The sequence below is a fragment of the Scyliorhinus torazame genome, chromosome 6, assembly GCF_047496885.1.
Source record: "Scyliorhinus torazame isolate Kashiwa2021f chromosome 6, sScyTor2.1, whole genome shotgun sequence".
In the NCBI taxonomy this organism is placed as follows: Eukaryota; Metazoa; Chordata; class Chondrichthyes; order Carcharhiniformes; family Scyliorhinidae; genus Scyliorhinus; species Scyliorhinus torazame.
Genome location: NC_092712.1, coordinates 315,512,460 through 315,525,073, shown reverse-complemented (window position 1 = coordinate 315,525,073; position 12,614 = coordinate 315,512,460). Strand labels below are relative to the sequence as shown.

The window sequence follows — 12,614 nt, the reverse complement described above, 5'->3', positions numbered from 1 at the left end:
GATTTATAGCTTTAGATAAGTCCGGGAGTTCTTTCCTTAGGGCTGCAGGGCATTCTGGAGGGGGAGGGTGAACAGCCAGCTGTCGTGGTGCATATAGGCACCAACGATATAGGTAACAAACGGGATGAGGTCCTACAAGCTGAATTTAGGGAGTTAGGAGTTAAACTAAAAAGTAGGACCTCAAAGGTAGTAATCTCAGGATTGCTACCAGTGCCACGTGATAGTCAGAGTAGGAATGACAGGATAGCTAGGATGAATACGTGGCTTGAGAGATGGTGCAAGAGGGAGGGTTTCAAATTCCTGGGACATTGGGACCGGTTCTGGGGGAGGTGGGACCTGTACAAATCGGACGGTCTGCATCTGGGTGGGACCGGAACCAATGTTCTCGGGGGTGTGTTTGCTAGTGCAGTTGGGGAGCGTTTAAACTAATGTGGAAGGGGGATGGGAACCGATGTAGGAAGTCAGTGGGGACGGAAACAAAAGGCAGGAAGGGAGAGTGTGTAAAGCATGACCAGAGAAAGCAGGGCAGAGAGCAAGGAAAGTCTACATTAAACTGCATTTATTTCAATGCAAGGGGCCTGACGGGCAAAGCGGATAAACTCAGGGCATGGATGGGCACATGGGACTGGGATATTATAGCTATGACTGAAACATGGCTAAGGGAGGGGCAGGACTGGCAGCTCAATGTTCCAGGGTACAGATGCTATAGAAAGGATAGAACAGGAGGTAAGAGAGGAGGGGGAGTGGCGTTTTTGATTAGGGAGAACATCACGGCAGTACTTAGAGGGGATATATCCGAGGGTTCGCCCACTGAGTCTATATGGGTGGAACTGAAAAATAAGAAGGGAGAGATCACCTTGATAGGACTGTACTACAGTCCCCCAAATAGTCAGCGGGAAATTGAGGAGTAAACATGTAAGGAGATTACAGGTAGCTGCAAGAATAATAGGGTGGTAATAGTAGGGGACTTTAACTTTCCCAACATTGACTGGGACAGCCATAGCATTAGGGGCTTGGATGGAGGGAAATTTGTTGAGTGTATTCAGGAGGAATTTCTCATTCAGTATGTGGATGGACCGACTAGAGAGGGGGCAAAACTTGACCTCGTCTTGGGAAATAAGGAAGGGCAAGTGACAGAAGTGTTAGTGAGGGATCACTTTGGGACAAGTGACCATAACTCCATTAGTTTTAAGATAGCTATGGAGAATGATAGGTCTGGCCCAAGAGTTAAAATTCTTAATTGGGGCAAGGCCAATTTTGATGGTATCAGACAGGAACTTTCAGAGGTAGATTGGGGGAGACTGTTGGCAGGCAAAGGGACGGCTGGTAAATGGGAGGCTTTTAAAAATGTGTTAACCAGGGTTCAGGGTAAGCACATTCCCTTTAGAGTGAAGGGCAAGGCTGGTAGAAGTAGGGAACCCTGGATGACTCGAGATATTGAGACTCTGGTCAAAAAGAAGAAGGAGGCATATGACGTACATAAACAACTGGGATCAAGTGGATCCCTTGAAGAGTATAGAGATTGTCGAAATAGAGTTAAGAGGGAATTCAGGGGGGCAAAAAGGGGACATGAAATTGCTTTGGCAAATAATGCAAAGGAGAATCCAAAGAGCTTCTACAGATACATAAAGGGAAAAAGAGTAACTAGGGACAGAGTAGGGCCTCTTAAGGATCAACAAGGACATCTATGTGCAGAGCCACAAGAGTTGGGTGAGATCCTGAATGAATATTTCTCATCGGTATTCACGGTGGAGAAAGGCATGGATGTTAGGAAACTAAGGGAAATAAATAGTGATGTCTTGAGAAGTGTGCATATTACAGAGGAGGTGGTGCTGAAAGACTTAAAGCGCATCAAGGTAGATAAATCCCCGGGACCTGATGAAATGTATCCCAGGATGTTGTGGGAGGCTAGGGAGGAAATTGCGGGTCCCCTAACAGAGATATTTGAATCATCGGCAGCCACAGGTGAGGTGCCTGAAGATTGGAGAGTGGTGAATGTTGTGCCCTTGTTTAAGAAGGGCAGCAGGGAAAAGCCTGGGAACTACAGACCGGTGAGCCTAATGTCTGTAGTAGGTAAGTTGCTAGAAGGTATTCTGAGAGACAGGATCTACAAGCATTTAGAGAGGCAAGGACTGATTCGGGGCAGTCAGCATGGCTTTGTGCGTGGAAAATCATGTCTCACAAATTTGATTGAGTTTTTTGAGGGGGTGACCAAGAAGGTAGATAAGGGCAGTGCAGTAGACGTTGTCTACATGGACTTTAGCAAAGCCTTTGACAAGGTACCGCATGGTAGGTTGTTGCAGAAGGTTAAAGCTCACGGGATCCAGGGTGAGGTTGCCAATTGGATTCAAAATTGGCTGGACGACAGAAGACAGAGGGTGGTTGTAGAGGGTTGTTTTTCAAACTGGAGGCCTGTGACCAGTGGTGTGCCTCAGGGATCGGTGCTGGGTCCACTGTTATTTGTGATTTATATTAATGATTTGGATGAGAATTTAGGAGGCATGGTTAGTAAGTTTGCAGGTGACACCAAGATTGGTGGCACAGTGGATAGTGAAGAAGGTTATCTAGGATTGCAACGGGATCTTTATCAATTAGGCCAGAGGGCCGACGAATGGCAGATGGAGTTTAATTTAGATAAATGTGAGGTGATGCATTTTGGCAGATCGAATCAGGCCAGGACCTACTCAGTTAATGGTATGGCGTGGGGGAGAGTTATAGAACAAAGAGATCTAGGAGTACAGGTTCATAGCTCCTTGAAGGTGGAGTCACAGGTGGACAGGGTGGTGAAGAAGGCATTCGGCATGCTTGGTTTCATTGGTCAGAACATTGAATACAGGAGTTGGGACGTCTTGTTGAAGTTGTACAAGACATTGGTACGGCCACACTTGGAATACTGTGTGCAGTTCTGGTCACCCTATTATAGAAAGGATATTATTAAACTAGAAAGAGTGCAGAAAAGATTTACTAGGATGTTACCGGGACTTGATGGTTCGAGTTATAAGGAGAGGCTGGATAGACTGGGACTTTTTTCCCTGGAGCGTAGGAGGCTTAGGGGTGATCTTATAGAGGTCTATAAAATAATGAGGGGCATAGATAAGGTAGATAGTCAACATCGTTTCCCAAAGGTAGGGGAATCTAAAACTAGAGGGCATAGGTTTAAGGTGAGAGATTCAGAAGGGCCCAGAGGGACAATTTTTTCACTCAGAGGGTAGTGAGTGTCTGGAATGTGCTGCCAGAGGTAGTAGAAGAGGCGGGTACAATTGTGTCTTTTAAAAAGCATTTAGATAGTTACATGGGTAAGATGGGTATAGAGGGTTATGGGCCAAGTGCGGGCAACTGGGACTAGCTTAATGGTAAAAACTGGGCGGCATGGACTGGTTGGGCCAAAGGGCCTGTTTCCATGCTGTAAACTTCTATGATTCTATGATTATTTTCCCCCTTTCTTCCTGCCGGTCAGCAGGTTGCTGTTACTAATTCTGGTCCAGTCCGGTGGTTCAGTTCAGGGGAGATTCCCCCGGTTGCATCAAGGAGGAGGGAATTGGTGCTCCCTCCCAGGGCGGCAATTGTTGGATGTCTTGACGATTCTTCTTCTCTTCAGTGATGGGGTCTCCCCAGCTGGGGCTAGCAGAATTATCCTTTTTTCTTTCCAGTATAAATGGGGGTGGTGCACTGCGCTGGATGTGGTTGGAGAGGTGCAGTTTTGGCTGGGGTGTCCTCGAAGTTCTGGGGGTATTGATTCCTGTGTGTCAGTGGGGTGCAGGGCGAGGCCAGGTCCGTCGCTGTGGATGCTATCCAGTTGCTCCCTGAAGCTTGGGATGACCCTTCTTGAAGTTGCCTATTAGGGACGTCCTGAGAAGCTGGGTTTTGCTTCTTTGGTGCATCGGGGCCTGGGGTTGAGCCGAGTCCTGTATCTGTTAATATCCTGCTTCCCCCCCTCGGGGGGTGGGTTACTTTCTTGGTTGAATGGGCAGCTTGTTTTCTACCTCATTGATAGGTGGTCGGCATGAGCCAAGGAAATTTGCAACCAGGGTTGTGCCCTGATCCTTTGTTATCCCGAAATTTACTCCTGGTAGCTCTGGCTCATTGCCCTCTCTGTTTTTCTTGGGAAGCTCGGAAACTTGATCATAATTTGAACAGGTTGTTGCCGGTCCTCTCTATACAAATGTATGGACCTCGGTTCTATGCTAGACCTGAGACTGGTCCCCTTTAGAACTGGGGTTTTCGTGTATTTCTTTTGTCAGGGTGGGGGTCAAGAATCCATGATTGGTTCCTGCATCGGTGCAGGTAGGGTTGGTATCTGAGGAGAGGAGACTGTGGTGTCTCAATGGTGTCTCTGGTACTGCTGGAGTTGAGCGAGATATATACTGATGCGCGCCCAAACATGGCGCGGAAAACCTATCCTAAATTCTCGTGGTAATTGCGAGCAGGCGCGTCATGGGAGGGTGGGCACAATTTCACAATGTTTTCATAGCTTCATCCTGTTTCTCCTTTGGTCTCTGGTGGGGCTTAATGAGGCATCTAGCTATATCTACCGATTGTATCGAGCCAGTGATAATGTTGTTCTCTTGTTCCCATCCGTATCCGTGTATGTCGAGCTGTATTTTTCCTTGCTTACTGCAGTGTACTTATTTTGTAATTCTGCTGCGTTGTTTTCAAAAATGTAAAATCCTAATAAATATACTTTCTAAAGAAAACAAATGGATGTGCAAATCGCTGTTGCAATGCTCAACTGAGCTAGGCTGGTGGAACAGGTAACGTATCACGTTTCATAATGCTGCAGGTTTTAAATGGACGCAAAGTGAAGTTGCAACCAAATAAGGCTAAACCGTCCAGATGATGACGGTTAATATTTTCACAAAACAGCCTAAAGATTGCTCAGATAAACTTTATAGAGTATGGCATCTTTAAAGCTGAAAGGTGACAATGAGACAAGTGTGCAATTTAGTCGCCTTAATACTGGGCAATAAATATTAGTTTGCACAGCCAGATGCAGAGTAAACTATAATTTACTAACCAACCAAAGAAGTTACAAATAACGCCCACATTATTAACAGGCCCAAGTGATAATCACCTCATGGGGGAGGGGGTTATTCTTTGTATTCACATTTTGCATTCATTAATTTTCTTTATAATTCCTACTTTGGTCTTGAACGAGATCACTTTGGAACTTGCAGAAAAGGAAACAATTATAATCTGCAAGCCAAATGCAAATATACAAATTAATTAAGTGCTGCCTACCTTTAGCAACAGCACTGACGTCTTCATAAAACCCTGCAATCAGAGCCACGTGACCAGGTCTGGATTCAGTGGGAACCCGTGTGTGGGACACACCCCAACTTCCACTGTGCTCTACCACATTCCTGCAGGCACAAAAACAACTTACAGAATCAGGCATGCAAGAAGCAGGACATGGGTTTGGTTTGATACTTTTAACATCCATTTTAAAAACTGCTATGTGATTAATTTTTTTTTTTTAAACTAAGAAAAATCTGTTGTGTTCAGAGTGCTCCTGGAGCCAAGTGAATATAACAATGACGAGCACAGCGAACCATTAATGAACACCTTCTTTATCTCCTTCATCTTCCCCTACCTATCTGGCAACGCCAGATTGGCCACTGCCATTTACAATCCCATGCCACAAGTTGCACATCCCTCTACATGGGATATCTCACCAAATCCCATCTCCGCGTGCCTGATTTGGCCGCTGGGGTGATCTTAGAAGATCGAGTCAAGAAGCGCAAATTAATTTGTCAAATTTCACCACCAAACTGGTCATTTGCCTTATTTGCTATCTGTCAGGCCTTTGTCTACATGAACTAAACATCACATTTGCCCACAAAGTAACAGCGTCTTTGAGTCCAAGTTTCAACCAGTGGAAAATCCTGCAATCCTTGCCATATGAAACAAACCTAATTTACTATCTTCGCAGGCAGCAGAAAAAGGAAAGTTCCCGCTGCCAATCTGTTCTACATTCGAATTCACCGTGTTATTTAGTCCCCAAATAACTTTGTTTTATGATATCTATATTGCCACAGAGTGGCTTGTTTCAGTATGTGAGGCTGCAGCAAAAAAGCTGGAATTTATTGGCTAATCTGTGTTCTGCTTTCTCAGTTATCGATGCCACACCGTGTCTACACTGATTGTTTCTTCTTGCAGCTCGTGGTTCAATCCAACTGAAAAAAAATGTATCTATAAAAAGATAACGTTGCGTGTGTTTCCTCCAAATAAAAATCACAAATTTCTCCCTTTTTATGAAATGTGGATTCCACCCTAGCCTCAACCAATTGGATGTTATTGATGTGGAAATTTTATCAGGAACAGCGCGAGGCCATTTGATTGGAAGAAATGTTACAGCTGAGCACACCTTTAACAGGTCAGGAGTCAGAACCTTGTCAAATGTCCAGAGACAAAATGGGCTGGATTCTTCACAGCCCGATGCTGAAATCGCAGCTGGCGCTGGGGCGGAGTATCCAGTTTGATGCCATAATCAAGCCTGGCACCAGTTCGGCGATTCTCTGGGCACCGAAAATCGGCTTCACCGGGGAGTAACCGGGGAGTACGCCGCGCCGCCGGGGGGGCCATTGCCAGAAGCCCGCTCAGCAATCCTCCACCCCTGACCGGCCAGCTTCCCGATGGCGTGGAACTAACCTGCTCGCTGGGTGGCTGTGGACTCAGTCAGCGGCCGTCCTGGTCGGGGCGGGCAGATCGGAGACCTGGGGGGGGCCTTATAGGCGGCCGGGGACTTAATGTGCGGGCGTTGAGGGTCGGGCGCGCAGCCGATCGGGGGAACTCTTTCTTCGGTCTGGCTGCACAGTCCGAGTCCGCCATGGAGCACGGCATGGCCGCTGGAGGCCGCCGCTGTGCGCATGCGCAGCCCCTGACCCGGAGGTGCGGGGGCCCGTATCTGCAGCAAAAGCTGCGAGATTTACTCCGGGTCCCTGCTGGCTCCCTGCAGGGCTAGGAATTTGTTTCACGTTTTTGCAGGAATTTCAGGAGTAAAACTCCACCGGTTTGACGCCGGCGTGGGGACATAGTCTCAATAATGGAGAATCCAGCCTAATATGTTTCTTGCAGAATAGACAGCACTCCTGAGGCAAACTGAAACTTTTGGGCCCAAAGAAGTGGATAAAATATTTAAAACTTTTACGTCACTGTACACCAAATAAACGTAATAATAAAACATAAAACACACACATAATTGAAAACAGTGTGTGCATGGCAGGAATAATCTCAAACTAGAAATAAAGTATTTGATCTAAGACGATTCTGGGACTTTCTTACAATCTCATTTATGTGGAAGGTACAGCACAGAAACAGGTCATTTGGCCCATCAAGTCCATGCTGGTACTGATTCTCCACATGACCTTCTTCACAGCTCTCTTCAGTTCAACGTTAAAGGTGGGCTCAGCTGCAACATTTCTTTCAATCAAATTGCCTTGCTCTGCTTTTGTTAAGATTTCCACATAAATAACACCTGCTATTTCTTTCAGCACCGTGGGGCGGGATTCTCCCACCCCCCCACCGGGTCGGAGAATCGCCGGGGGGCTGGCGTGAATCCCGCCCCCGCCGTGTCCCGAATTCTCCGCCACCAGCGAGTCGGCGGGGGCGGGAATCGCGCCACGCCAGTCGGCGGGCCCACCCCCGGCGATTCTCCGGCCCCCGGTGGGCCGAAGTCCCTCCGCTGTCTACCCTCTCCCGCCGGCGTGGATTAAACCACCTACCTTACCGGCGGGAGCAGGCGGGCTCCGGGGTCCTGGGGGGTCGCGGGGCGATCTGGCCCCGGAAGGGTGCCCCCACGGTGGCCTGGCCCGCGATCGGGGCCCACCGATCCGCTGGTGGGCCTGTGCCGTGGGGGCATTCTTTTTCTTCCGCCTTCGCCATGGTCTTCACCATGGCGGAGGCGGAAGAGACCCCCTCCCCTGCACATGCGCGGGGATGACGTCAGCAGCCACAGACGCTCCCGCGCATGCGTGGACTTACGCAGGCTGGCGAAGTCCTTTCTGCCCTGTCTGGCGTGGCGCCAAAGGCCTTCCACGCCAGCCAGTGGAGCGGAAACCACTCCGGCGCGGGCCTAGCCCCTCAAGGTGAGGGCTTGGCCCCTAAAGGTGCGGAGAGACTTCCGCACCTTTGTGGTGGCCCGACGCCGGAGTGGGTCCCGCCACTCCATCACGCCGGGACCCCCCGCCCCGCTGGGTAGGGGAGAATCCCGCCCCATGTGTCTATCTAGCTTCCCCTAAAATGCATTTTTGCTATTTAACGCAACTGCTCTTTGTGGTAGTGAGTTCCACTCTCTGGGTATAAAAAGTCTCTCGTGAATTCCGACAGGATTTACTAGTGACGTACTAGTGCCTTTCTTTTTTATTCTCCTCCAAACGAGGAAGCACCTTCTCAATGTTAACCCCATAAAAACCTTCCATAATCCCAAAGACATTTTTTTTTTTTAAAGTGCTTCACATCGTTGCTCCTACCGGAGAAATGGCGAACGTGTTTGTCCATTCTCATCCAGCTCAAAAAAGGTGTCTGCACGTAATCCATCAGCAACAAAGAGGACAAGACGCTGAGCCGGTGGTGGCAGTGCCGTTCGATGAGGAGTCATTCCATGTACCAGGGGAGAGGTGAAATAGATGTCGAAAATGGAGGCAAAGAAGATGAGATGCACAAGCAAGCCAATCAGGAAGAACGCTAGCATGTTTGCAAACCAAAACCCGATCACTTCATTCCAAGAAAAACTGAAAAGCAAACAGAAGCATGGAAATATTTTAGCAGTTCACTCGGAGTGGGTAAATTTCTGACAGAGCTGAATCCTTTCGCTGGATAAAAGCAAATTACTGCAGATGCTGGAATCTGAAACGAAAGAGAAAATGCTGGAAAATCTCAGCAAGCCTGGCAGCTTCTGTAGGGAGAGAAAAGAGCGAACGTTTCGAGTCTGATGACTCTTTGTCACAGCTTTGACAAAGAGTCATCGGACTCGAAACGGTCGCTCTTTTCTCTTCCTACAGAAGCTGCCAGACTTGCTGAGATTTTCCAGCATTTTCTCTTTTGAATCCTTTCGCTAGCAACCTCAAATTAGCATTGTTTTATAATAATTACAGCTTAAATCGTCTGTTCTAACATGCACAGGTATTCATCACCCTCTCAATTCTTGTGAGTCTTTTGGATATGATAGTTCTTCACAGCTTAACTATTTTGGGGGAAAGAATGCTTGCAATAAGAAATATCTAATGGAAAATAAGGTCTTTTAGTATTAATTTTCAAAAAAATGGTTAACTATAGGTTATTGGCTCTGAAATTTGGAATTCATTTTTAAGGTTTCAATTTTACGTCACAGGAAAATCATTTCTCCACCCATTTCTTATACTTAAAGTCTAAAAGAAACCAAATAATAAATAAAACATTGGGCGGGATTCTCCAATAATGGGGCTATGTCGCCACGCCGGAGTGAAAAGCGGCGCCACCCACTCCGGCGTCCCCGATAATTGGGAACGCTCCCTTTCCTAGGGGGCTAGGTCAGGACTGGAGTGGTCCCCGCAGCTCCAGCCGGCGCGGAACGGCCGGCGTGATTCTGCACATGCGTGCTACGGCTGGCGTGATTCCGTGCATGCGTGCTACGGCTGGCGTGATTCCGTGCATGCGCGTTACGGCTGGCGTGATTCCGTGCATGCGCGTTACGGCCGGCGTGATTCCGTGCATTCGCAGGGGTTCCCTTCTCCGCGCCGGCCCCCGGGCAATATGGCGGAGCCCTACAGGGGCCCGGCGCCCCTACGGAACCAGCCCGCCCACCGATCAGTAGGTCCCGATCACAGGCCAGGTCGCCGTGGGGGGAAACCCTCCGGGGTCGGATCCCCCCCCTCCCCCCCACCCACCCCTGATCCCCCCCTCCAGGACGGCCCCCGCAGACACATCTTCAAGGTCCCGCCGTGTGGCACCTGAGTAACCCACGCCGGCGGGACACGGCTGAACTCGGCGGCCACTCGGCCCGTCGGGGCCCGGAGAATCGCCGGGGGGGGGGGGGGGGCACTTTCAACAGCCCCCGACCGGCACTGCAGGAATCCCATGGGCGCCCGAGAATCGGCTGGGGAGAATCGGGAAGCCGGCGTCGGGGCGCGATTCTCGCGTCCCCCCATGGTTTCTCCGACCTGCCGCGGGGTCGGAGAATCCCGGCCATTATTTCTTCCCGTCTCTTGAAAATAATTGTTTGATCAACTATGTTGTTCCATTGGCACCCACGGCTGAGATTTCTATGTGTCACACGTCTTCCATAACCTGGTCTTTCCTCAGCCCGGGGTTGCAGAGTCAATTGTAGGACGACCAGAACTGCTGTCCCAGTTGAGAAATCAAACGTGGGACTATCTGATAGGTATCGATCATCTGAGCACATCATAGAGTGTAATTACTCATTGAACCAGGAGATAAATATATTGAAGTCATTCTTGATTTCTTCAAATACCGCCAAACAAAGTGGACATTTCATTGAAGACTCCCAGCATGACAGAACAAAGAGTTTCAATCCCCTCTTTCGGTCCTCAGTGTGCAATAACAATTTATTTACAGAGATACACATTATAATAATAATAATCATCTTTATTGTCACAAGTAGGCTTACATTAACACTGCAATGAAGTTACTGCGAAAATCCCCTCGTCGCCACATTCCGGAGCCTGTTCGGGTACACAGAGGGAGAATTCAGAATGTCCAATTCACCTAACAGCACGTCTTTCGGGACTTGTGGGAGGAAACCGGAGCACCCGGAGGAAATGTGGAAACCTGGGAGAACGTGCAGACTCCGCACAGACAGTGACCCAAGCCGGGAATCGAACCTGGGACTCTGGTGCTCTGAAGCAACGGTGCTAACCACTGTGCTACCGTGTAGCCCTATACTAAAAGCATATAAACGTGCACCTCCCAACAGAACAACAGCTTCACTCTGTCCGTATTTATATACAATTAGTTTGGGTAAACTGGTGAACCTGTTCCTATTTATAGATTTTGCCCTGCACAAAGCAGGTCCAACAAAATAAGGCTCTGCTGGGATTTGAACACAATAGCACCTGTTCACCAGGTTGGCACTTTAACCAACAAAGCCACAGAGTCAATGGGCTGTTCCTATTCACAGGAGCACAAGTGAATCCCCAGTTAATGTGCATTACCTGGATAGAAATAAATGCAATTGGAGTCAGTTTTACAGCACAGAAGAGGCCCTTTGGCCAATCGTGCCCACGCTGACCATTAAGTACCTATCTACTCGAATCCTATTCTCCAGCACTTGGCCTGTAGCCGTGCATGCTGTGGCGTTTTAGGGCCTCATCTGAATATGTTGACATGTTGTCAGGGTTCCCACCTCTATCATCTTTCAGGCAGCGAGTTCCAGATACAAACCATCCTCTGGGTGAAAATGTCCTTCCTCACATACCCTCTAAACCTCTATGCACCCTGGTTACTGCTCACTCCGCAAAGGGGAAACGTTCTTTCCTATCCACTCTATCGGAGCCCCTCATAATCTTAAGACAGCTCAATCAGTAACTCCCACCCCCTCCCGCCTTCTCTGCTTTAAGGAAAACCCTAGCCTATCGAATTTCTCTTCGTAGCTGAAACACTGCAGCCCAGGCAACATCCTGGTGAATCTTCTTTGCACCCTCTCTCTCATGCAATCACTTCCCACAGTGTGGCGACCAGAACTGCGCACAGTACTCCAGTTGTGGCCTAACCAGCGTTTTATACAGTTCCATCATAACCTCCTTGCTCTTATATTCTATGCCTTGTTTAATAAAGGCAAGTATCCCATATGCCTTTCCTTTAAATTTTTTAATATAAATTTAAAATGCCCAATTCTTTTTTTCCAAATTAAAGGGCAATTTAGCATGGCCTGCACATCTTTGGGTAGTGGGGGTGAGACCCACGCAGACACGGGGAGAATGTGCAAACTCCACACGGACAGTGTCCCGGGGCCGGGATCGAATCCGGGTCCTCGGCACCGTTAGGCAGCGGGGCTGACCACTGCGCCACGTGCCGCCCCTCCTATATGCCTTCTTAACCATCTTATCTACTTGTCCTGCTTCAGGGATCTATGGGCATGCACACCAAGGTCCCTTTGATCCTCTGCACTTCCTAGGGTTCTACCGTTCATTGTATATTCCCTCGTCTGGTTAGTTCTTCCAAAATGCACTACCTCAAACTTTGCAGGGTTAAATTATTTTTACCACTGCTCTTCCCATCTAATCGTCCTGTAATCCAAGGTTTCCTCCTCACTGTTTACCACACCACCAACTTTTGTGTCATCTTCAAACTTACTGATCATACCTCCCACATTCACATCCAGCTCATTAATGCAGAGAATTTACGCTCTGGAATTCTCTCCCTAAACTTTTCCTCCTCTTACGTCACTTCTTAAAACCTACCTTTCTGAACAGGCCTTTTTGGTCATCTGCCCCAGTATCTCCATCTGTGGCTTGGTGTCAACATTTTCTTTTATAGTGCTTGCGGGAAGTACCTTGCAATGCCTGATTACGCGAAAAACATTTTATAAATGCAAGGTGTAGTTGGCGGCCTAAAATAATTTGCATTTATCTGCCACCTGTCACAGCCACAGGACATTATAAAGGGCTTCATAACAGATT

At 48.3% G+C, this 12,614-nt stretch overlaps 1 protein-coding gene across 7 annotated transcripts in view; it reads right to left on the bottom strand.

The window, feature by feature from the left end:
- pign (phosphatidylinositol glycan anchor biosynthesis, class N) overlaps positions 1-12,614 on the bottom strand; it is a 154,570-nt gene that overhangs the window by 136,743 nt on the left and 5,213 nt on the right. For 2 of the 7 annotated variants that reach the window (XM_072510114.1, XM_072510115.1), the window contains exons 1-3: positions 10,604-10,692; positions 8,469-8,729; positions 5,239-5,360 (exon numbers count right to left, since the gene is read on the bottom strand). In XM_072510114.1, the coding sequence (XP_072366215.1) occupies positions 5,239-5,360; positions 8,469-8,729; positions 10,604-10,650 (430 nt within the window). In that variant the 5' untranslated portion in view covers positions 10,651-10,692. Of the gene's footprint in view, positions 1-5,238; positions 5,361-8,468; positions 8,730-10,603; positions 10,693-12,614 lie in introns of those variants that run through there. The other 5 variants (XM_072510119.1, XM_072510120.1, XM_072510117.1 and 2 more) reach the window with 3 other exon arrangements.